We start from the raw sequence: 26,906 nt of genomic DNA, 5'->3' as shown, positions 1-26,906 counted from the left end.
ACCTTAAAAAAATGCAATTGTTACAGTACTCAAATTTTCAAACACCTCACCTGACACAGTGTCTCAAGTACGATTGCGCGAAGTCGTGCAATTTAGTCGGTAGATCTAAATTAAGAATATGTGCAAAACATACAAAATGCTTATTTTAAGCATGCAACTACACATCAAATTTGGCTTTCGTCAAGGAAACAAATGCAGATCTAGGACTCCCCCCAGTGGCAGTGGAGGCCGTGTTAGCACTAAACGCAATAAAAGGTCACCGGGAATCACTGGATCGGGTAAACAAGAAATTTCAAGATTTTGAAATTTCTTGAGTCAAGACAAGATATAAGATGTCAAGAAAACGTCAAGACAAGATTTTTTAAAATTTCTTCATTTTTTCTCAAGACAAGACAAGAAGTTGTTGTCAAGACAAGAAAATTCTTGTCTTGTCGACCCTTAGTTGTAAATTATCTTCACTTTGAGAGATTAGTACAGTTAAACCCGCTTATTGGAATAGCCTTCGTGCCAAGCAAAAGTATTCCTATAACCGGGATATTCTAATAACCGATCATTGGTGGCTATTAGAAACGTTTCGGGAACTCAAATTTCTATTCCTTAAACCCGGATATTCCTATAACCGGTATTCTAATAAGCGGGTTCGACTGTATTGCATCGTCTGCATAGTAGATTATTTTAAGTTGTTTTTCTCCTCTTTTTGCAATCGAAGTACAGAAATCATTTACCTACCTACTAAAAAAATCTCGCGAAGTTTTTTTTCGTTTTGTAATCGTATCCGTTTCTGTGAATTGATCGTTTATTACAACGAATATTAATTTTTGTAAATATTATGTATCTGTATCTGTGAATAATATATTCATATTCTTGTAAATATTAATTTTTCAGACTAATAAAGTAAACTGTTTTATTGGTATATTTTAAACAGTAATATTATTTTCAGTGTCTAATCAAAACAACAATATTGAAGTTTACAAATTTCGTAACGGTCGTAATTTTTTGTCAACAAATAATCATATAATATGTAAATCAATTCCAGGACCTGTATCCGCGTTATTAGCTAATAATTATTATTTATTAACTCTTTATTAATGGACCACGCGCCAAATTAGATCATCTCATCTAGATATCGTCCTCCAAAAACTTGAATATGCAAATGATTAGGACCAAAATTAGACATGACCGATCGAACAGATTTTTCGTCCTAAGTATAAATATCGCAAATTTTGTAAAATCTTTATCATTTGATTTTAAGCACAATCAAATAACTTACAAAATGTTCAAATCGGTAAGTACTATCAAACTTTATATAAAGACTGTACATTATAACCTAAAAAAGTTATGGAGTAACTTGTATTTATTATTTTATAGGTTTTTGTATATTGTTGAGTTCTAGTTAGTTTGATATATTTTCGATATAATGTGTAATTACAAATTATTTCCATTGTATCAATATTGTTCGTATTTACACTTTCTTAATATAATAATTACATATTAGCACTTCGAACCAAGCAGGTTCATGGTTTGGTTCACAATCTTCCTCCATTTCTGGTTGTTCTTAGATTTTGCTTTAGATACCTTAGCTCGTCATTAATTTCATGACTCCATCTGGTCCTAGACCTTCCTTTTCTCTTTTGACCAATTATTGTAGCACTTAACAATATTTTTGGCATTATACCTGGGGTCATTCTTTGGACATATCCTATCTAAGTATTTGTGCTCTTACTACTGAAATTATATTAGTCTCCCTATATAATTCTTCTAACCCTTTGTTCTTGGTGTCCACTAAATTGTTTTTCATCTTTCGGTCAAATACCTTTCGAAATATTTTTCTTTCCCATACTTGTAACATTGATCGCTCCGTTTTTGTCATAGTTTAAATGTCTGAGTCATACGTAACTATTGGCATTAGAATTACAGTACTACAGTTTTGTTTCTGAGTATTCTATTGAGTGCATACATGTAACGATTTCGTAATATTTTATGTATTTCCTACCAAATACTTGGTGTGTATATTCAAATCTCTCTACCTGTTCAATTTATACATTTTTCCTTCATCCGTTGTTGTCATTAAATATTGTCAATGTTCAAATTCCTTGGACATCCATTCCATGTACTTAATTTTCTTCTCGTTCTTTTTCTCGAGCTAATTTTTCTAGTTGTTCCACTACCTTTTTGTAATCTGTTTTCTTGCTTTTTTACAGAATTACTACATCATCCGCGAATGCTAAACATTAATGTTTTTTATGATATGTGTGACCTGATCTTTTAATAATAACCTCTTTTATTATCATTTCCAAAGTACATTAAATAACAAGACAACGAATCGCCTTCTATCTCCTCTAATTTCACATATTGTTCTTTTAGTTTATTATTTACCTTCATGTGGTTTTCTATTTTCGTAAGTAGGTATTAGCTTTATTATTCTTATTGTTTTTGGTAAAACTTCTAGATTTTTTATTGCTCTATATATTTCTTTTCTTTTTATTCTACCAAAGCTTGCGTAAAATCTATGAAAAGTGCCATTGTCGGTTTGTTATATTCTTAACACTCAGCTTGAACTTCCAAGTAATAGACTAAGAGCCGCTATAGGTGAAATTTCTTAATCATTTTAGGCACGACGGGACCCTATAACTTAAATAGTAGAACCTAAAAGAAAAGGTTTGAACACTGTGCCGTCACTTTTCAGTGGCACATGCGTCGACAGTGGCGCATCAAACTTTCCACTTATGGACGGGATACATAAATTAAAAAATACCTTCCCTCACTACCAGGATTCAATTTTTTTCATTTATTTAAGTTCTATGTGATTAAGACATAAGATTCATCGTAATTTTAACCCACCACCCCCTTCCCCCTGCCCCCACCATCAAAAACTTTATTTTTCGATTTTATTTTTTTTTTTGGTGGGATGCAATCAATTTTAAAATTTCAAAAAATTCACACGCATAGTTAAGGCTTTTATAAAACACGTTTATTTTTTATAGACCTGTAGGTTATGTTTACATAACCTCAAAAAATTTTTAAAATTTTTTTTTTTGAAAAAAATATATAACTTTTTTTTGTGGATAGCTACAGATCTAATTTTTTCTTAGTCTTGTGTATTTTATCAAACACTATATTTTTAAATTTTTTCAGATTTTTCTGTAACGCTGGTTACCTTCAAAAATCCAAAAAACCGTTTTTCAAGGGGGTTTTGGGGGGTTTGAACTTGTTTCTCCCATTTTTAAATATTCTAAAGGACTCACTTACTTCAAGTTACATATATTTGATATATTATGAAGTCTATAAAATAGGGAAAATCCCCCAAAACCCCCCAAAAAGCAGTTTTCGGATTCTTGAAGGTGGCGAGCATTACGGAAAAATCTAAAAAAAAAATAGAAATATAGTGTTTGATAAAACATACAAGATTAAGAAAAAATTAGACCTGCAGCTATTCCCCAAAAAAAGTTATACGCTTTTTTCTAAAAAAAAATTTTTTAAATTTTTTGAGGTTATGTACACTCTACCTACGGATCTGTAAAAAACAGATATGTTTTATAAAAGCCTCAACTATGCGTGTGAATTTTTTGAAATCTTAAAATTGATTGCATCCCAGCAAAAAAAAATAAAAACGAAAAATGAAGTTTTTGATAATGGGGGCAGGGGGAAGGGGGTGGTGGGTTAAAATTACGCTGAATCTTATGTGTTAATCACATAGAACTTAAAAAATAAAAAAAATTGAATTCTGTTATTAAGGGAGGGTACCTTTAAATTTATTTATCCCGTCCATAAGTGTAAAGTTTGATGCGCCACTGTCGACGCATGTGCCACTGAAAAGTGACGGCACAGTGTTCAAACCTTTTCTTTTAGGTTCTACTATTTAAGTTATAGGGTCCCATCGTGCCTAAAATGATTAAGAAATTTCACCTATAGCGGCTCTTAGTCTATAAAGGTGTCGTCTATATTAGTCCTCCCTTTTCTTAAGCCACACTGGTATTCTACACATTTATGTACGCCTAAAAACGATCATTGAATGAGCTACTTACTCTACGGAGCATTTGTAAATTAACACATCGAAATACACTTTGTATTCTATTTTTCATCTCATCCCTTGTTGTTGGAGGTATTTTATAAACTTCATTATTAACGTAACCCCAAAAAATTCAGTCCAGTTTATTAAATTCTGGTGATTTGGGTGGCCACGCTACTGGTCCATTGAAAAATGAAAATATCTCGAAAACTAATAAATTTAGACATAGGGAATGTTATCTAAAAATTAAAGTACGGTAATGGTACTTTTCAATAGTGATATAAAATACAGAGTGTTCCATTTAACATTACTGAGAAAATAATGTACTTGCGTTTTGACTCACCCTGTATTTGATATAAAGAAAATTAGCAATATCGACCATTCTTGAAAATTTTGACAATACGTTAAAAAATATGGCATTAATAAACCATTGTTGTTTTGCTTATTTTTATTTATACAGGGAGTTGAACTTGTTACGATTTTCATATAAAATTGGTTATAACTTTGTAAATACCCTGTATAACATAACAAACCTTTATATTTTTGTGATGGAGAAGTTAACAGGATTTCGAATAAAATAAAATATAGAGTGTTCCATTTAAAAAAACATAAGTTTGGTCTGCCACTGTGTTATCGAACACCCTGTAACATTCTAACTAATTTTGTAATGTGAAGCTCAAAGGTGGCTAAACTTTTTGTTTTTAACTTTTATAGCTATCTATTACTGTAGCGGAGCTATTGAGCTTTACCCTATTAATCAATCACCCTGTAGACCTATAGATATTTTATTGTCGTAAGTAGGTATATAAAATAATAACATAAATATAATCTGTGTTTCTTTCAGTTCGCCCTTTTCTTCTTCGCCGCCGTATTGGCCTTGGCTACTGCTGCTCCCCAGCCAGGACCTGCCCCTAAAGCACAACCAAACCCCTATTTGGTCTCTCCAGTTGCTTACTCAGCAGTGCCAGCATACTCCGCTTACTCCTACGCCGCCCCTGTAGCATACTCAGCATACTCTGCCCCCGCAGTAGTAGGATACAGCGGATACCCCGCATACGGAGCCTATTATGTGTAGAATAGTTTTATCTAGTTTTATAAACCGCCTGAATTTTATTATGTGTTGAAAATAAATATTTTTTGTAATCATGAGTGTTTTAATGCAGCGGTTCTCAATCTGTGGTACCTATCATTATTTGAGGTGGTACACAAAACGCAAAATCAGCACCACTATTATAGTTTTTTAGATCACCTAATTAGATAGGTATTTCAGTTAGGTGGTAGCAAAAATAATAAATGTATTTTTGGTGCTATGTATTTTTCTTTACGTGCCATCTCCGCGACGGAGGTTGGCAATCATCATGGCTATTCTAATCTTAGATGCTGCTGCTCTGAATAGTTCGGTTGATGTGCATCCGTACCATTCCCTCAAGTTACGCAACCACGAGATTCCTCTCCTTCCTACACTTCTCTTGCCCTGGATTTTCCCATAATAATTTGTATAATGGTGGTATGTACATGACTCAAAATGATTGAGAACCGCCGTTTTAATGAATATATAAAATAAATACGTCAAAACGGCAAACAGTTGTATGTTCTCAAAAAACTTTTGATAGTGTGTAAAAAATGTTTTATTATCAGCTAAGTACTTTCAACACATAACGTGCCATCATCAGAGCTTCCTAAAAGGACATTTAAGATAAGATTTTTTTATATAAAAAATGAGTGAAAACTTACGTCCTCTTATAAAACCTTCATAGAAGAGCAATTGCTAAACGACACAATAAAATACATGGATACTGGGCAAAAGCCACAGATATCGGGTATAACAACCCCTTAAAATGAATAAATCACATCTAAATTCTTTTATATGTTAAAAAGACAACATGGCTGAGTCAAACCATTTTGAGCCCACGTCAACAGCTGAGGAAGACGGTCATTTATTAAAATGTTAAAGAAGGTACCACAATCTTAAGCGACCTCTATAGACTTAAGATTGTAGTAACTTCTTTATCATTTTAATAAATGATAGTCTTCCTCAGCTGTTCACGTGGGCTCAAAATGGTTTGACTCAGCCATGTTGTATTTTTAATATATAAAAGAATTTAGATATGATTTATTCATTTTAGGCGGTTGTTATACCCGATATCTGTGGCTTTTGCCCAGTATCCATGTATTTTATTGTGTCGTTTAGCAATTGCTCTTCTATGAAGGTTTTATAAGAGGACGTAAGTTTTTCACTCATTTTTTATATAAAAAAATCTTATCTTAAATGTCCTTTTAGGAAGCTCTGATGATGGCACGTTATGTGTTGAAAGTACTTAGCTGATAATAAAACATTTTTTACACACTATCAAAAGTTTTTTGAGAACATACACCTGTTTGCCGTTTTGACCTACTTGGAAGTGTGTACAAGTCTTACACTGTCTTACAGTCTTTTCCAATTTATAAAATAAATAAACCAAAATCAACATTATATCAAAGAAGAACCAGAAATGTACAAGCCAGATGATAAAAGTAGTTTTACAGTAATAGTTTGTTCCTGTACCACAGTTTTACCATGTCAGTAAAATGTTTAGTTTATTCCTCTATACTGCGCCCTTACATCGTGAGACGTTCTTTATTTATTACCTATATATTTCATTTTTTTTTATTAATTACAAACAAATGTTCCCATGTTATTGTGATGGACAATATGCCTAAGCAAATTACCACATTTCTTATTAATCTACAATCCATAAGAACCTACTGGTCTCTTTTTAAGCCATAATTCAGCGCTAAGTTGGTGGTAGATAAAAAAAGTCGCAGAAGTATAAATAGAGAATTTGAAACTTTGAAAAACTATAAGGCTGACTTTTCCCAAAATATATGCTTTATTTAACACAAAAAAAAATATAACAAAATATATCGCCGCTTCGCAAGAACAATGCTTAAGGCAAAATTTGACAAAATTAACTGAAAATAAAAGTATCTATCGCTATCACAGCATAATAAACGAAACCAGCAAGGACACTCCCTGATGCCGCCTTTGAAGTTGAAAAGTACAGGGTCGCCATTTTTCGCGTAGTACATCCAGTGGTGATGTGATGTGTTGGTTCATCAGTGTTGCCGATGTCACCAACTTTATTACCCGTAAGAGATTATTTTTGAATAATTTCTGGAATTTATGCAAAAGATTAACAATACAATCGCCATTCATCGTCAATATTTTGTGTTGACATAATGTCCCAATTATTGACATAATTCCCACAGGCATACGTATAAAATTATGTTAAAAAATATGAATGTCATAAAAGTTAAGTAAATCTGATAATTATGTACAAATCAGCAACACTGTCGATTTTCTACATTGTCTGGTACTACGCACAAAATGGCCGACGATCTGCGCAGTAATAGTGCGCGAACTTTTCCCGCCTACTAGTGTGTCACTGCTGTTGCGTTTTCTATGCTGTGTCGCTATCGCGTGAATAAAGACTTATGACGTTAATAATAATAGTCGCTAAGAGATGGCACCAAGTGTCTATATTTGTTTGGCGCGAAAGTAGTTAAATACTTCACATTTTCGTATGAACACAGACCCAAGTTAGTTACGCCGCAGAATGTGAAGCAATTTGTCTTTACTTCTCGTCAAGGACGACTATTCTTATATTTACGATTAGTTTTTGTGAAAATTTTCTCTAAAATAAGGACCCTTTTTGCAGTTAGGTCAGTGGCGGCTGGTCAGAGGAGGCAAGGGAGGCTTAACCTCCCCATATTTTTTTTACACGTGCTACACTGTTTTGTTTACTTTGCTATTTTGCTTGGCGTTAGAGATATCGGAAAAAGTTATTTGAACAAGTTATTCCAAATAATATTCTAACCCCACATACCAAATTTCATCACAAAATTCGCACTTTTAGTTTTTTCATTATTTGTAGTCAGGATCCTAAAATCGCAGAGGAGGCTGCTGGCCGGAAAGTCTCACTTGCTAATGCTCCGCGCAGCCCAGTAGCGTTTAAGCATGGTAGTTTAAGGAGACCCGGTCTCCTTAGAGCTGCATTATCGCTTAACGCACACGCTGCCCGGAGATTGGGCAAGGGCGGCTAATCGGCCAGCAGCCTCCTCTGCGATTTTAGGATCCTCACTACAACTAATGAAAAAATTAAAAGTGCGAATTTTGTGATGAAATTTGGTATGTGGGATTAGAATATGTGGAACAACTTGTTCAAATAACTTTTTCCGATATCTGTAATGCAAAGCAAAATATCGGTAATTTACCGTGTTTTTAGATTCGCAGTAGGCCGCTTTTAGAATTAAAAAAATTCAGTTGAGTATCTTAAAAAATGTGAACCTTCAACCTGAACGGACTGCAAAACTTCAAATCTGTATTTATTTTGATGTGCATATCTACTTACAGAGATAGAATTGTTAACAAATAAACGACACAAACTTTGGTAATACACTTTTACAATTAGACTAACTATTTTTAAAATGATATGATATTATGAAATTGTGAATTATGATGATATTATAAAATATAAATAAAAAATGGTCAAAAAAATGAGGCCTTAAATTAGATTTTTTTGGCGGATTTTTTTTTGCTAGTGCAAATTTGTCTAGATCTTTTACAGTTAGGTATAGCCTCCCCTATTATAAAAATCACGAGCCGCCACTGAGTTAGGTCAGCGTTTTAACAAAGTTGAAGTAATTGTTTCTCAGGAAAAAAGACTCAACTCCAATATAAGTAACAAAATGATAAAATTTAACCATTTTAACACTTTATAAATTTATCTAGTTATCACAGATTCTATTTTAGTCCAGAAAGCCACTGCGCATCCGCTAGGAAAAATATTCTAATTCGGATTTTTTGCACAATCTTACTCAAAAAGGACTCCTTTCAACAAATTTGAATGTTGCCAGGACCAAAAGGTGGTCAAACATTTTTTAAACGTTTTTTTTTTTCCTAAAATTATTTTTTTTTGCATGGAAAAAAGTTTTCTTAGGTTTTTTGGATCATTCCAAACAGAAAAGGTCTTTAGTGACTTTTTTCCAAAATTGATAGTTTTTGACATATAAGCGATTAAAAATTGAAAAATTGCGAAATCGGCCATTTTTAACCCTCAAAAACTATGTGAAAAACTAAAAATTTGAATGTTACCAAGGTAGGTAGATATTCTATAATCATCTATTGATGAAATCCCGAAGAGTTTTTTGCAATACAATATTCAAAACTCCTTTGATTTTTAATTGCTAATCAAGCGTGCGCGACACTATTCTCCACCGACAGTATGGTGCAAATGAAAGGAATAAATTCGTTATTTCGTAAACCGGCGACTTTAAGGAAAAATCCCGAAACAGGTCGATTTTTATTTTTAAATTACGATATTGTGGCCTATATGGTATACTAGTGACGTCATCCGTCTGGGCGTGATGACGTAATCGATGATTTTTTTAAATGAGAATAGGGGTCGTGTGGTAGCTCATTTAAAAGGTTCTTCAATTCTCTATTCAGTAATGTAAACATTTATATAATTATTTATACATGGTGTCCTTCTACTTCTTTTTTTTTTGTCAAATAATCTAATTTAATAAAAATCTTTTGGATACCCTGTATCAATAATTATATAAATGTTTATATTACTGAATAGAGAATTGAAGAACCTTTCAAATGAGCTAGCACACGACCCCTATTCTCATTTAAAAAAATCATCCATTACGCCATCACGTCCAGATAGATGACGTCACTAGTATACCATATATGCCACAATATCATAACTTAAAAATAAAAATCGACCTGTTTCGGAATTTTTCCTTAAAGTCGCCGGTTTACGAAATAACGAATTTATTCCTTTCATTTGCACCATACTGTCGGTGGAAAATAGTGTCGCGCACGCTTGATTAGCAATTAAAAAACAAAGGAGTTTTGAATATTGTACTGCAAAAAAACGGGATTTCATCAATCGATGTTTAAAGAATATCTACCTACCTTGGCAACATTCAAATTTTCAGTTTTTCACATAGTTTTTGAGGGTTAAAAATGGCCGATTTCGCAACTTTTCAATTTTTATTCGCTTATATGTCAAAAACTATCAATTTTAGAGAAAAGTCACTAAAGACCTTTTCTGTTTGGAATGATCCAAAAAACCTAAAATAACTTTTTTCCATGCAAAGAAAAATCATTTTAGGAAAAACCAAAAAAAAAACGTTTAAAAAAATTTTGACCACCTTTTGGTCCTGGCAACATGCAAATTTGTTAAAAGGAGTCCTTGTTAAGTAAGATTGTGCAAGAAATCCGAATTAGAATATTTTCCCTAGCGGATGCGCAGTGGCTTTCTGGACTATTTAGATATATTTCTAACAAAATTGTATATGTAATTTCTTTAAAGTAACAACTTATTCAGAATTATGCCCATAATTATATCTATAAAATTTTAAAATGCCTCTCCTCTAAAATCGTCTTTTTTGACTTAAGCCTAGGTGCGTTCTTGCGAAGCGGCGACATGTATGACCACTTCTAACGAACCAGTATGAGTATGATGTAAAATGGAATAGAATAGATCAAACAATAAATTTAAAGTTATCAATTTATTTAATTCAACGCAAACACAATCAAGAAACGGAAACTTGAATACCTCGGTCATATTATGCGACATGATAAATATCATATACTCCAACTGAAAATACAGGGTAAAACAGAGAGCAAACGCGGACCAGGAAGAAGAAGACACCCTTAAGAATTTACGCCAATGGTTTGGACTAACATCAATCGAGTTATTCAGAAACACCACAAACAAAATTAAAATTGCTATGAAGATAGCCAACGTCCGCAACGGACAAGGCACATGAAGAAGAAGAAGAAGATCAATTTATTGCAAGTACAAAAAAATCGTTGCTTCTTTTCTGTCCGTCAAAGAAGAATGATATGATTATGAGTTTTATGTTCGTGTGCGAATTATCTACCTGTATTACTACTTCTTATAACAAGGCGAAGAAAAATTTAAACAAGGTCGCTTAAGGTCTGTGGCCGAGACCTTGCCTGCGGTTATTAATTATTTATTATTATTATTATTTAATAATCGCATATTAGATGTCTTCTTGTTATGTTTTAAAAATAAAAATTTCTAATTTTCACAAGAAATTCATTTTATTCTGAATTAATATTACATTAACATTATACAGGGTGTAACAAAAAAGGTAACAAAAAAGGTAAGTCATAATTAAATCACCGATTCTGGGGCCAAAAATAGTTCGATTGAACCTAACTTACCCTTGAACATAAAAAAAGTTACAGCCCTTTTAAGTTACAAAATGAGAATCGATTTTTTCCAATAATATGCACTAATTTCGGTGCATATCTCCTTATTTATTCTCATTAGTTTTGGATTAAATACCTAAAAGGAAACTACAGGGTAACATTCCCTAATACTTACTTTATGCTGATGATGTACCTAACAGTGTTAGTAGGAAATAGTTAAAGCGAAACACAAGCTGGAACAGCGGAAACAAGCTCTTTAAAGTTGGTTGCCACGGTTAAAGGACTTGGATGTCAAATAATCATTGGAAAGGTGTTTATACGTAGTTCGCATGACATTATATATAATCAGGAGCCACTTATATCATCTAATGGTGTGTACCAGTCAGTATACCATTACGGGTATACAAATTTTCGTCATTTTTTTTATGTTTTGCCATTCTTCTTGCTTAATTTCAAGTGGTTCCTCTTCTTACCAGCAGTTCTCCAACTGTTTTGTAGCAGGTCTTTTTAGGTCTTCCCTCTCTTTGCCTTCTTCCATGTTTTGGCTTCCCATACTCTTCTAACCTGCCGTTGGTCTTCCATACGTTGCAGATGTCCCCACCAACTTAGCTGTTTCTGTTCGATAAATGAGATCAAGGGTTGGATGTTTAGCTCTTCCCGTATTACATTATTTCTAATTTTGTCTCTTCTCGTGACTCCTCTTACTCTTCTCAAGTATTTCATTTCGGTGGCCTGTAATTTACTTTTCTGTCTATTTGTTAATGCCCACGATTCGCAACCGAAAGTGAGGATTGGTCTGAATATCGTCCTGTATACATTCATCTTGGTTTTTCCGTAAAATTTCTCTTTTTCCGATTAAACCCCTGTTTATTAGATAGTACGTTTTTATATCTTTTTCTATTCTTGAATTGATTTCCATTTCTTCATCTCCTGAATTCTCTATCTTAGTGCCCAAACACTCAAACATGTCGACTTGTTCTAAATTTCTTCCCTCAATTTCAATGCTCATTTTCATATGGGAATCATCCCATATCTTTTTAGTGTTTCATTACAGATTTCCATATTACTTTGGAGGTCTTGTTCACTTTCTGCAACTAGCATCACATCGTCTGTGAATGCTCCCCCCGAAATCCTCACCATTTATAAATTTTTGTACCCTACTTTTAATTTCTTCTCGTTTTTTGAACAGGTTCTGATAATTTCGTCCATAAATATATTGAATAATAGTGGGCTCAGCCCTCCTCCTTGCTTCAGTCCTTCACTGGTTACAAATATATCCGAGATGTTGTTTCTCCAAATGACACTATTCTTGTTGTTCTTATATAAGCTCTTAATCACATTTAATGTTTTGTCCTCTACACCTTTTTTATTCAGTATTTCCCACAATTCCCTCTTCACCATCTTCGCATGACATTACTTTTTTTAATACATCGATTTCAGTGAGATCAGGAATATTCATGTGCATTTTTATTTGTTGTAGTGTCGCACTTTTGGCGTCCTTATTTATAAATTCCTTTATCCGGACATTCCATAATGCTTCCTCAGCTTCGTTTAGCTAATGCATGCACTAATGAATTTAACGCTCTCCATTTCAGACCATTTTCTTTTTGTATCTACATCTTGTTTCGATTTCCGGACAAAGACGCCATTTTAATTTTACACTTTGACACTACTTGGAACCAAGAAAGTTGGCCACTGGCCAGCATCCTAGTTAACTCGGATAGAACCTGTCGATACAAGTGTACTTGGACAAACATGTGACACGATCAAAGTAGCTTCCAAGTGTTACGCGCGCAGCTTCCAAGTAGACTTTGGTCAAGTACACTTGGATCGTGTCAACCCGCCTTTAGCAAAAGGTTTAAAACGTAATAGGACAAAAATAGAGTCAACATGTCAAAATCACTTGCCACCATACAGTCAACATATGAACAAGTCGATTTAGAGCTCAGATTGTATGTACCTACAGCGTATTACATGGAATATTTTGAACATCCATGTTAAGTTCACATATTTCATCTATGTTTCCATGACGGATCACTTTTAAAGGGTTTTTACCCATATATTTTTATAATATTGTATTTTGGTGGTTAGCATGTAGTTGTGGTGACATGTAGTTTTGGTGGTTACAATGAAGTAGCAAGCATAAAAATAAATGGCCTACCCATTAGTACCCATATGTGAATTTAGATACGCCGATGACACAATACTAATAGCAGAAACTATTACAGATCTACAAAGAATTTTAGATAAGGTTGTTGCAACGAGTGAAGAATTTGGTCTGTCACTAAACATAAAGAAAACGAAATTCATGGTTATATCAAAGAAAAATATTAGAAACATCAATCTACACGTAAATAATAAGACGATAGAACGAGTTCAGAATTATAACTATTTAGGGACAAACATTAGTGAAACAAACGATTATACCAAAGAAATCCGAATTAGAATAGAAAAGGCTAGAAGTGCATTCACTAATATGAAACAAATATTATGTAGTAGAGACCTCAGCCTAAATCTTAGAAAGCGAGTACTAAAATGTTATGTATTTTCTGTTCTTTTGTATGGTGTGGAGACATGGACTCTCAGTAAACAATGCCTCAATAGATTGGAAGCATTTGAGATGTGGATGTATCGAAGAATGCTGAGAATCTCCTGGACAGACAGAATAACCAATGAGGAAGTACTAAGGAGAATACAGAACAGCAGGGAGATACTGGATTCCATAAAAATAAGAAAACTTTAATACTTGGGTCATATAACACGTGGTGACAGATATGAACTCCTAAAATTAATTATGCAGAGAAAGACTCAAGGAAGACGCAGCATAGGTAGGAGAAAAATGTCCTGGCTGAGAAATCTCAGAGAATGGTTTGGATGCAGCTCAACTGAACTTTTTCGGGCTGTAGTGTCAAAAGTGAGAATAGCAATGATGATTGCCAACCTTCGTCGCGGAGATGGCACGTAAAGAAGAAGAAGAAGGTTTGCATGTTAGATCACGTAAGCACTGATGATGATTGGTCATTCAATCGAAAACTAGTTCTGTGATGTAGCCCTTTTAGGGATTTTTAAAAATATACGGATATTAAAAATATATAAGGTTGTTAGTCGTTTTTTTTTTAAATAGAGTGTTTGGAATTTTCATTTAAAGATTGAGTTTTTGATATGCCTACTGTCTAGCTATCTCGTGCACTTTCAATCAGCGGTCTGCCAATACGAGGTGACCAACCATTTGCTTGATGTCATCAGTCCATCTAGTTTGAGGTCTGCCTCTACTTCCCCTACTTGCCCTTGGTCACCATTCAAGAATTCGCTTCGTCCAACAGTTGTTTTCCATTCTTCCTATGTGTCCTGACCAGTTCCATTTTATCCTAATTATCCTTGTAAAATAGGTTTAATCAAGTTAAAATAAAACAAAAATGTAGCTTTGTTGTTCGTTATCATATTATACAATAAATACAGAAGTCACAATACATATATCATTTTACACAACTACGTAAGATGCAGTATAGGGCGAATATGCAGTGTATCCAGCGCTATATACAGATGGAGCGACGTAACTGCTGTAGGCAACGGGATATGAGTAGGCCGCAAATGGAGCAGCCACGACTGGAGCTGTGTAGGCAGCTGCTACTAGACTTGGATCTGCTTTCGGTTCTGGTACTGGAGAAGCGAAAGCAACGGCCAAACAGATGGCGAAAAATGTCTAAAAATAAATAAAAAAAAAAGCAAAATGGATTATTAATTATATAAAATTATAATATTTTGCGTATATTTCAAGTCATTCACTCTACTACCATCTGTCAATTATAAATGTATACAGTTTTTCCATGTTAAAACTTGAATCGCGTTTTGGATCACTATTTAAAATGTAGTATTTTATGTATTATTACGCTTTTCATCAGACATGTTATGGGCAGCCATTTTTAATATCAAGTTGGTTAAAAATGGAAAGATTTGTCCAATGAACCGTTCAATATAGGTGCAGAATTCATCTCTAACACCACATCTCAAATGCAAAAAATTTTTGGTGTTCTTGTGTGCGAAAGGTCCAGGTTTCTGCCTGGGGGATCCTGGTATAGAAACATTGAAAATACAAGTGTATTATTTTTAATTGCATAGGGTAAGGTGGGGTAATGGCGTACACTTAAAGATAATTAGAATTTATTTTATTATTAGACGACATTAAAATTTTAAACCTAAGCAAAAATGAAGAACACATGTTAGTCTACAAATTTTGATTAAAAAAACTTTTAAAATTACAATACAAAATTAAAAATATACATATAAAAAAAGTTGTCACTGTCCGGTATTACCCTCTATGTTGGGGTAATGACGGACACCTTTTACAAACAAAAGTCGCAAATAAATTTTTTGTCTTTTGGAGAGTTAGAACATGCCTTGTGTGCCCAATGACCACAATACACACATCTTAGCCAAAGTTCACTGTTCTTGCCAAATTCTCCACACAAAATGCAAATGTCTTCGGTAATGTTCTTGTCCCTAACATCGTCATCATCCTCTATCTCACTTTCTCCTTCTTCACATATTTTATAGTTTAAGGCAATTTTTGTTCGCTTTGATTTTTGTCTTAATGTAGACCCCTCCTGTGTCACAAATACATTTCTTTTAGCCTTATCTGATTTGATTGTTGTCTTTTTATTTTTCTTCTCTTCTTTTTTTTCTAGCTCTTCTTTTAGCGGTGTTGACGTAAATACAATAGAGTGTTGCTTGTTTGCCTTATTTTGTCTCTTTACAACATTTTCGTGAGAACAAGATGGTAGAGGAATTATCTCGGCAAAGGAAACATTTTTTAATTCTGTCTCATTCACACTACTATTTTTTTCAGGGGTAGTCTCATTTGTTTTGAGTAGTTTTTCTGCTTGGGTAGGTTCTTGAAGTGCATCAGAAACAGTGGATTGAAGGGTTTCTGCAGGAGCAAAATCTTCATCTGTGAATACGTCAGGGTTGTAGGGGAAAATACCTGTCTCTTTAAATCCCTTGATAGATTTTTCCGGGGTTGCCACTCTACTAAATGCTAAATTAAATAATTCAGCAATCTCACTAGGCGTGATTTTCTCCCCTGGATGGCTGGTCAAATATTTGGAACATTCAGAGTTGAATGCGGTCTTTAGAGGAAAGTAAAAGCTCACATCGAGTGGCTGAAGGCGATGTGATGAATGTGGAGGGATTGTCAGAACAGCAATACCGTTATCTCTACAAAAATTATATGCTTGTAACGTGCAGTGAGTGCTATGATTGTCCATGATTAAAAGAACTGGATCTTCTTTGGATGCTTTTACAAATGCTTGAAAATGTTGTAACCAAGTAAGAAATATGTCCTCTGTAATCCACCCATTTTTTGAGCATGTGTAAAGGGCACCTGGGGGACCGTTTCGTTGAAGATGGGACGCCATTCTTTGGCGTGCAAATATAAACATGGGAGGTATATAGGTTCCTGTAGCGTTGACGGCACACATCGCTGTGGTTGTTTTCCCCCTTTCCCAGCTTGTAACAAATCCAACACGCTTCTGACCTTTTTCTGCATATATTTTTGGTGGGCGTTGTACAGTAGTGACCCCAGTTTCATCGCAATTATAAATTTTATTGGGTGAAAATGCATATTTTTCCATAAGTCTGGATAAATTGTTAAAAAAATGGTAACTTCATTGCGACTAAAAGCTGTAATTCTGTTAATGCTGGTTGCTTCTGGTTTCCTTAACGTAATATTGTGACGAGATATGAAGCCCCTTTCCCAGTCTTTACCAGCCATTTTTCTTTCTTGATTAAAGGGGACTCGGATGTTGTTTGATTGTGCAAATCCAAAAGCACATCTTCGTACTTCCTGGGGAGTTATTCCATAAAAAACTTTTGCCAGCTTCTTAATTTGAACAGCAAGTGCATTTTCGGCTTCAACTGAAAAAACTGGCTTTCGGCCCAAGGAAGGTCCAGAAGGGGCAGTGCCATTTTTAAGTCGTTCGTGTAACGTAGATTTTGGAATTGAAAATTTTATTGCAGCTTTTCTTAACGACATACCATTCTGTATAGCACGGAGTGCTCCTTGCAACTCCTCCTCTCTCCACGAAGCTTTTTCGGTGACTCTTTTATAATTCCGCGGCATCTGTAAATTAAAATAACAGTGTTTACTGTTTTGTATCCAATAATAAATATTATGATGGAATCGCAGAAACTGGATATAAATACTGTAGGTATGTTTGTTGAGTTATTTTTATTGCCAATGTTTTGATCACGAATGGGATCTTCTTCAGGTCTACAAAGAATTAATATGTAAATGTCACATACATGTCATAAACTATATTAGATTTTGTTTTAATTGTAATGGGAAACAAAAACTACAAAAATTTATAAAAAATGTTGACAAATAATTATAAATGTAGGTAATTATGAATTATTACCTATTAACTATATTTATATCCACTTTCCAATATTCCATCATAATAAAACAACAGCAGGTATTTGCATGTACCTATCTCCCAATACAATAAATAGTTCAAACCGGAGCTGGGGTAATGCCGGATACAGTGTCCGGCATTACCCCTAAACGACATATTTATGCATATGTTCGGTAGTAATTATTAGAGGAAGTAATGAATAAAACTACTTAAAGATACGTAAAATACACTGCGTAAGCTATGACTTTGCACGTAATCTCATCAATTTCTTATAAAAGAAATGGTCAATACTCACCTTTAAAATCAGTTAATTCATATAATCACACACTAAATTTTGTAATTTTTGTGATAACTCTCTTTGCAAGCACGTGGCAGCGACTAAACTGAGAACTGAGATTCAGATGTCTAACGGTCAGCCTGTGATGAGCGCGAAATTCAATAATATGCCGATACGTGCACAAACAACGCAGTCCGGTATTACCCCGCTGCCCGGTATTACCCCACCTTACCCATACCATATCCCAACTTTAATTTTTGAGAGATAGGTCTGCCTTTCCAAACTTTGGTAGGTGACCCATCGCATTTTTTGCCATACCAATGTGTTATCGAACTTCTGCTACGTAGTTGCTATCATTAGAAATACTAGATCCGAGATAATTGAAGCTATCTACTATCTGGTATTCCTACAAGTGCTCTGCTACTCGAAATAACTCAACTGAGGAAAAAATACAAAACGAATATATTGATAGCAGAGGAACTATATTTAATAGCGCAGTTCATGTTCTGATAACATGGACAGTAACACAAGAACAAGGGAGAGAACTGCGTAAGTCCTAACTGAGCCAGTAGCAGCGTTAGAGCAAATGGGATTACATATAAATCAAAATAAAACCAAATTCATGACGACTAACACAAACACCAGAGCTGGAAATGTTGACTTAGATCTAATGATCAATGAGCAAAACTTCGAAGCGGTCAAAGAGTTCGTACATCTAAAGACACCGGTTAACCCCAATCATAACACATCAGAGGAAATAAAAAGCGAATCATAATGGCAAGTAGGTGTTATCATGGTCTATCAAAGTACTCACCTTCTTCTTTTTCTGGTTCCTATCCGTTTCGGATATTGGAAATCATATTGACAATCATAACCTTGCTTCATTGTGGCTTAAAACAGTTCCGTTGAGGTTTTCTTAAACCATGTTCTGAAATTCCGCAACCGTGATATTCTCCTTCTACCGAGCTCCCGCTTACGTTTGACTTCAGCTTGCAATATGTTCTGCAGCAGGGAGTAACGGTGCTGATTTCTCATAACGTGTCCCAGGTACTGCAATTTTATGCGTTTGGTGGTAAATATAATCTCCGGTAACTTCTTCATTCTTCCTAGAACTTTTTTGTTCGTGGTCCTTGCTGTCCATGATATTCTCAGCATTCTTTTACAAGATCACATCACAAATGCTTCAAGTTTTTTAATAGTGGTGTTTGTAAGCGTTCATGCCTCCGGTCCGTACAATAATTCAGAGAAAACATAAAATCTCAAATGTCTCATATTTGTATATAGGCTGTCGGGGCTTTTGAAGATGGCGCTTCTTTTGTTAAAGACTGTTTTTGCCTTCCTATGCGGCACTTTATTTCCTGTACATTGCTCCACTGCTCATTTATACTGCCGTGCTAAGCCCAAAGGCGGTAACTGATTTTTTATCGAAAATGATATTTTTGTATTTTTAGGTAGAATAGGGTATTTAGTATATATTTATAAAGTCTTTGGAGTTGTAAAAGCATTATATTTTAAATAAAATTGCAATTTTGTTAGCGGTATCTACACTTTTCAGTTAAAATACTAAGCCATTTGGCGGTAAATGCTAAATACTATGGCGTTTTGATGGTATCTGCTACAGTTGCCGTCCATATACCTTAGCATATTGCACTTACCGCTAATCTACTTTAAAGAATGCTACGCCTACATTTAGATACCGCCAAATTGCCTTATTATTACGAAGTAAATTCGGCCTAACTTTACAAGGTTAAATTATTGTGTTAGTTAAAACAGTTGTGTTAGTAAAAGAAATAATTAGCGAGGATGATGAGAACTTTTCGAGATTATTATATCTATTGAAATGTATTTTCATTTTTGTTTATAGTGTTTGAAGGATTAACTAATTATGTTGACTCTGCTCCAAGTGGATGATTTATATCTTGAATTAGGCAGTAAGAGATTTTCACATTTAAAAATATTTCTTTTTTTTAATTAGGTTTTAAAAACTTAATAATATATATTATCCACACGCTGTCCACAAGCATTTTTAGAAAAGTTACTTAAAATATTTTGTTTTTTTAAAAAATCAAGTAGAGTCGAGTAAGAGTTGTGAAACACGAGGTGAAACCACTGAAGACAATATTATAGAAAGAGGACAATTTATTGTAAAGTAATTAAGAGGTGAAAAAAAATTATGTTCAGCCTGTACAGGCGCAAGGTTTGTTTCATACTTAAAGTTTTCTGTATTTAACCCTTTGTTGGTCGTACATGGGATTAGCAGTCCCATTGATTGCATTTTTTTTTGTTTAAATACAAGCTATTATCATTGTTTAACTAGACAATATATAGTAGTCTAGTTATACAATGCTATTATAAATAGGTAAAAGACAATGTGACCATATTTTAATCATAACATATAACTAGTTTGTACAATACAACTAATAAAATGTTAAAATTTGCCCTAATTACATTAAGTAATGGTATTTTAATACCCAATATGATATTGTGAAATACCCAATAATATAACAATGCATAATAATATTAGGGTAGGTGTCGGCTATCATAAAAATGTTAAAGCTCTATAATAACATGTCGTGAATAAATAGCGAACCTTTGTCGCTAAGAATATAATACCTGAAAATAGAAAGTGAAAAGTATGGTTTACAATCACATTCACAGTTCAAGAATTCTTTAAAACGCTTAACATCAGCAGGTAACAATCTGAAGGGATTCTGTTTTTTCCTAGTATAAGTACAGTTTCGCCTAAATTATTAGACGCACTATAAAATATTTTATAAAAAATGTTAATTATGAGGTAATACCATTGTAATACTAAATAGGTTTTTCGGTATGTACCAGACACAAGGTATGTTGTTCGCTTGTCTATTTAATTGTCTATATTGAATCACAAATGGAACATTCTTATTAATGAACCAATATATATTTATTGACTCTTGAAAGAAAACAAATATAACGACAACTAAATATTGTCAATTTGTTGTTGTCATATCGTGGCTCAACAAAATAATAACATTTAATAGTACTTTAATTCTTTCAACTTATTAAACTTTAATACACAGAAAAGCTTTTTATTTCATATCAATCACAACTGTAAACCACATACCGCTAATAGGCTTAGTATTATAGTAAGTTTTGATAAAACGTTTTAGCGGTATCTACCTCTTTTTATATAAAACTTTGTTTTAAAATATAATTAATGGTTCCCTTAATAAACTGGGGCATATATCCATGCATTAAATCTATTAGCTAGTCCATAAATCCGTAACGGGCCAAAATTGTAGCATTCAATTTTGAAATCGATTTTTCCACCATTTTTTCAAATGTTAGTTACCGCTTTTGGGCCCAGCACGGCAGTATAATAGTTCCCAGGTAAAAATACTGTTTTACGCGCTGTATCTGCGTTCCATTAATATAGAGCCCGGTTTATATTCTCCTTGCTGATAAGCATTTGTTTCTTTTTTCTGGGTTTTAATGTTTAGTCCGTACTTACTGTTGACTGTGCTCGTTGATTCTGTCTACTAGCCTCTGAAGTCCCTCTAAACTTTCTGCTATCACCCTGGTGTCGTCGGCATATCTAATATTATTTGTTCTTTCTCCATTTTAAAGGATGCTTTCGTCTACTCCGTATAGAGCCTCGTTAAAAATTCACTCTGAGTATATATTAAATATTAACGGCGATAGGATACATCCCTGTATAACTCCACGTAGTATTTTTGTGTGATCTGTACTCAGCTAACTAATGTCTATCCCAAAAAACTCGTATAAGTTTGTATAGAACACTGGTATAGTCATCGTTCTCATATATGAATCAGAGTCATGGACCCTAAGGAAAAAGACACGAATCTTCTCTATCGATTTTTGAAAAAAAGATTCAATGCTCAATTACGTTAATTATAGATTTATATGTGTTTGTATATTCTCACTAATAACTTATTCTTAAGAAAGGTATCGATAACCAGTAGAGCTTACTTTCTATTTATCTTTGATAAACTGTCTAGTCTTTCAAGGTTTTTCGCTCTAATTACTTTTAAAAAAAAAATTCCGCTTCATTTCAAAATCTATTTTTTATTTTTGTACTCATTAGTCTCCCTCGGTATATCCGCAAATAGAAAATTACCTTCTTTTTAACCCTGATTGTATTTACTACAAAGTTAAAGACGAGCCTTCTATTTTTGGAAATATAATTTTGTGAAACTGATACCTAGTCTGAGTTATTTCCGAAAACAGAGAAAAAGGGCAATGTTCCTTAAATAATTTTTCCAATTAGTGAATTTATGTTTCAAGACAACAGACAAAAAATTTACAGATGCTTGTATACATAATAATATAATGTACCTACAGTGTAGAAACAGAAACCACTTATGAAATAATAGTTATTTTTCTACAACCGTGTTAAAAATGCAATTTTTAGCACTCCATACGAGCGTTAAAAATGCTACTTTAAGGCACTAGTGCTTTAAAAATTTTAAGGCACTGCAGTTCGTATTAACCGTATAGGCAATTTTGACGTAATGTCAAAAAAATATAAAAATGGAATGTCAGTCAAGTTCAAATAAAAGGTTTTGTAGATATTGTACTGTAATTACGTTTGTAGAAAAAATATTGTATGATATGCGTGTCAAAAATTACATTTTTAAGGCACTCATGTGAATTGCAGAACTCGGTATCGCTCATTTTGCAAACTTTCACATGCGTGCCTTAAAAGTGTACTTTTAACACTTATATCATAAATAACTATTATAATATATCATAATATCATAATAGTTATTTATGATATAAGTGTTAAAAGTACACGTTTAAGGCACGCATGTGAAAGTTTGCAGAATGAGCGATAGCGAAATCTAAGGCACTCATGTGAATTGCAGAACTCGCTATCGCTCATTCTGCAAACTTTCACAAGTACACGTTTAAGGCCTAATAAATAACTATTATGATATAAGTGTTAAAAGTACACGTTTAAGGCACGCATGTGAAAGTTTGCAGAATGAGCGATAGCGAGTACTGCAATTCACATGAGTGCCTTAAAAATGTACTTTTTAACACGCATATCATACAATATTTTTTCTACAAACGTAATTACAGGACAATACTACAAAATCTTTTACTTGAACTTGACTGACATTCTATTTTTATATTTTTTTGACATTACATGAAAATTACCTATACGGTCAATACGAACTGCAGTTCCTTAAAAATTTTAAAGCACTTGTGCCTTAAAGTAGCATTTTTAACGCTCGTATGGAGTGCTGTAAATTGCATTTTTAACACGGTTGTAGAAAAAATTATTTAAATTATATTTTAAAAAATTATAAAAAACGCTGAGATCTGTCAACTTTTAAATGTAAATGTACGCTTTTTAATTAAATATATAGTGTGATTCATGCAAGTCTAGCATGAAACACCATGTATATTTTTATATTTTTAAAAGCTGTAAGCTGTTTAAAAACTTGAAATTATACCTACAAAAAATAAAAAAAGAAATAAGATGGAACACGATCTTAACGGTCTGCAAAAGGAAATATGGCGCTTTATAAGAGATGACAGAACAGAGGTAAAGGAAAAAATAGAACCAAAACACGTAGAAAATGAAATATGGATTGATTGTCTAAAAAAGAAAATTGCAGATGATTCCAGTGCAAGAACAAATAACGCTAGCACCGAAAACACCAAAAATTAGCGACCACAAATAGAAAGAAGCAAGTTCGAAAAACATGCGAAAAGCTGAAGAACAGAAAAGCTGCAGGTAAAGACGGAATATCCAATGAATCACTGAAATATTGTAGATAGTAGTGGCAAAACAATAATTAACAACATGAATTAACATGATGTAATCGACCAGGAGATAGAAAAGTTGCATACAGTTTCACAAGACATACGTGAGAAATTCCTCAAACCACCAAAAATAAAGAAGAAATCGTGGATGACAAACGAGATTTTAGATATGATGGAAGAGAGGCGAAAGTGCAAAGATCAGGACATATCATTATACAAAAGAATATATAAAGAGATCAAAAAAGCAATTAGAATAGCTAAGGATACACGACTAAGAGAACAGTTTTAACTATTTAGAATGGGAAATAAGCCACAATATTATTAAAAAATGATTTTTATTAACGTTTCGACGCCCAAATCGGGTGCCGTTGTCAAAATACAAAGTAGAACAGTGTGCGGAAATCCAGCAATTGCAACATAAACACGATTCATTCAATATGCACAAAAAAGTTAAAGAAGCTGCAGGCTTATACAAACCTAGAAGAGTTGGGTGTTTGGCAGATAACCAAGGCAAACCACTTTTAAGTGTGGAAGAAAAATTAGACACGTGGAAGAAATATGTGGAAGTAACTTTTGCAGACGAAAGGCGGAATACCATTGAAGACAATGAATGCCAAACAGAAGTCACGTCAGCTATTAAAACAACTAAAGATGATAAAGCTGTAGGGATTGACCAGTTTTATGTAGAATTCCTAAAACTTATGGATGAACAAGGAATAAAATGGATAACAACTGTATTCAACAAAATATACGTAACTGGAAAAATACCCCAAATCTGGTTAAAGTCGACCTTCGTAACTTTACCCAAAAAAGTAAATGCCAAAACATGTGAAGACTACAGAACAATTATCCTAATGAGCCACTTACTCAAAACGTTTAAACGTGTATCACTGAAAGTGATACACGGCAGAATAAATAAAAAATGCGAAGAACAGATATCATGGACGCAGTTTGGATTCCGCGATGCCTTAGGCACCCGAGAGGCTCTATTCGCTGTCCAAGTGCTTATGCAAAGATGCAGGGATATTGACTGTGACGTGTATATTTGTTTTATCGACTACAAAAAGGCGTTTGATAGAGTAAAACATGATAAACTCATAAACATCTTGAAAGAAGCGGGAGTAGATTGACAATTGACAGAGGCAGTCTCCATAGATAGAGGAGTGAGGCAAGGATGCATCCTGTCCCCGGTGCTGTTTAATATATACTCTGAATGTATGTTCGAGCAAGCGCTGGGAAAACTACAGGAAGGCGTATTAGTCAATGGAGTGCGTCTGAACAACGTTAGATATGCCGACGACGCTATAGTTTTTGCAGACAGTCTAGATGGTTTGCAAAGAATAATGTCGCGCATATCAGATATAAGTAGAGAATACGGACTTGATCTCAATACGAAAAAAACAAAGTACATGGTAGTCAGTAAGCGCGAAATATTAAATACACAGCTTTTGGTTAACCAACAACTAATTGACAGGATCGACAGCTACACATACCTTGGTACCAACATAAACAGCCAGTGGGACCACTCAAGTGAAATAAAACAACGCATAGGAAAAGCGAGATCAGCGTTCATAATGATGAAGTCTCTTTTCAGAATCCACAATTTACCTCTTGCTACCAAAATCTCTATCATCAGATGCTATGTATTTTCTACGTTATTATACGGAGTAGAGGCCTAGACACTTTCCGAGGCTTCTTTGAGAAAACTCGAGGCATTCGAGATGTGGTGTTACAGGCGCATTTTGAGAATTTCGTGGGTGGATCGTGTGACTAATGTTGAGGTTCTACGTAGAATAGAAAAGGAATGCGAGATTATTAACACAATAAAAAAGCGCAAACTATAATATCTTGGCCATGTTATAAGGAATGAACAGAGATATGGCTTGTTGCAACTCATTCTTCAAGGCAAGGTATTTGGAAAGAGAGGACCTGGGAGAAGAAGAATATCTTGGCTTCAAAACCTGAGAAAGTGGTTTAATACATCGACAACCGGACTATTGAGAATAGCAGCAAGCAAAGTTAGGATAGCCATGCTGATCGCCAACATCCGGAACGGATAGACACCTTAAGAAGAAGAAGATGAATTAACAAAATTAGAAAACACAATAAAATACAGGAAGAATGAAAAGAAGAGAACTAATAAATCTTCTACTCAAAAAAGGAGGTAGAAACAACCAGAAAACTTGAAAACTACAGAGATATAATCTTTTTAAATATGTACTATAGTCCAGAGAAATAAGATTTTTCTCGTGACACATCCCTCTTCAGGTCGAAACCAAATTTTTTTAGTAGTATGGACATCTACATATAATAATAACCTATATGTTTCCTGCAGCCGATTTTGATGCTATACATAGTTATAAACAAATGAAGATTAAAAAACGGTAAATTTTCGATTGATTCATCTAGTACTAAAAAGTGAAGCATTCTAAATAATTTTGAGAATAAGAAACTCATAAATCATAGAAAAAACTTCAATATGGCGTTCGCTGAATATGTCTATCCTTATTTGTTGCTTAGAAAATTGCAAAATAAGTCATAAATTTTGAGATTTTATAAACGTTCATAACTTATATAAAAATTAAGTTAGAACCTTCTTATTACACACCCGACACAGCCATAACCCAATGACTACTAGAAACGGCAGAGATGAGAGAAGAATTATAGGAAATACGGTGAGAGATCGAAAGAGTGAAGACATTAGAAGTAAATGTAAATTAATTACCACATAACGAGAATGGGGGAAACCCCGGTGATTAAAATAGCAAGAGCAGTCACCAGTCAGCAGAAAAAGTATCGGACTACCACGCAAAAGTTAAGTGACAACCTTCCGTTGAGGTATCCATCCGCCAATGGACAAGCAGAGTTGCTTATAAAGAGGAAGGAGAAGAAGAAGAGGAAAGAAAAAATGAAGAAAAAATGAATAGAATACATCCATAAATATGGAAACAAAATCAATTAGAGCATATTTTAAATACATACCAATTTGGCGAACATGTTTGAGCTATTTGATTTACTGGATTAGTTTCAACTAAACTTTGACTGATAACATATAAAATTGTCTAAATTTATTTATATAAAAAATTAGTAAGGTCATAGACTCAGACCTGCAGTGGGGTGTCTTCAAATTGGTGTCAAACCGTTTGGAAACATTGTAATGTAGTCCAAATATACTTCAATCGAAAGACAACGAGTAATGTGAAGGTA

General features: G+C 33.8%; 3 protein-coding genes across 3 annotated transcripts; 1 reads left to right on the top strand and 2 right to left on the bottom strand.

Moving 5' to 3' along the window:
* The first annotated feature begins 1,168 nt into the window (after nucleotides 1–1,168).
* LOC114332366 (uncharacterized) lies at nucleotides 1,169–5,153 on the top strand. The gene is made up of 2 exons (XM_028282152.2): nucleotides 1,169–1,285; nucleotides 4,854–5,153. The coding sequence occupies exons 1-2, from the start codon at nucleotides 1,274–1,276 to the stop codon at nucleotides 5,082–5,084; spliced, it is 243 nt and encodes an 80-aa protein (XP_028137953.1). The 5' UTR covers nucleotides 1,169–1,273; the 3' UTR covers nucleotides 5,085–5,153.
* A 9,506-nt stretch (nucleotides 5,154–14,659) lies between these two features.
* Nucleotides 14,660–26,806, bottom strand: LOC114332365 (uncharacterized). Its single transcript, XM_028282150.1, has 2 exons — nucleotides 26,682–26,806; nucleotides 14,660–14,943 (listed from the first exon to the last, which is right to left on the bottom strand). Exons 1-2 carry the CDS (start codon nucleotides 26,694–26,696, stop codon nucleotides 14,722–14,724), a joined length of 237 nt encoding a protein of 78 aa, XP_028137951.1. The 5' UTR covers nucleotides 26,697–26,806; the 3' UTR covers nucleotides 14,660–14,721.
* Nucleotides 15,385–18,132, bottom strand: LOC126884740 (uncharacterized). Its single transcript, XM_050650913.1, has 2 exons — nucleotides 17,946–18,132; nucleotides 15,385–17,358 (listed from the first exon to the last, which is right to left on the bottom strand). The coding sequence occupies exon 2, from the start codon at nucleotides 16,868–16,870 to the stop codon at nucleotides 15,584–15,586; it is 1,287 nt and encodes a 428-aa protein (XP_050506870.1). The 5' UTR covers nucleotides 16,871–17,358; nucleotides 17,946–18,132; the 3' UTR covers nucleotides 15,385–15,583.
* Nucleotides 26,807–26,906: the final 100 nt, after the last annotated feature.

Source organism: Diabrotica virgifera, chromosome 5 (assembly GCF_917563875.1).
Source record: "Diabrotica virgifera virgifera chromosome 5, PGI_DIABVI_V3a".
Lineage (NCBI taxonomy): Eukaryota > Metazoa > Arthropoda > Insecta > Coleoptera > Chrysomelidae > Diabrotica > Diabrotica virgifera.
The sequence above is the reverse complement of the archived record's forward strand: the minus strand, read 5'-3'. Positions and strand labels throughout refer to the sequence as shown.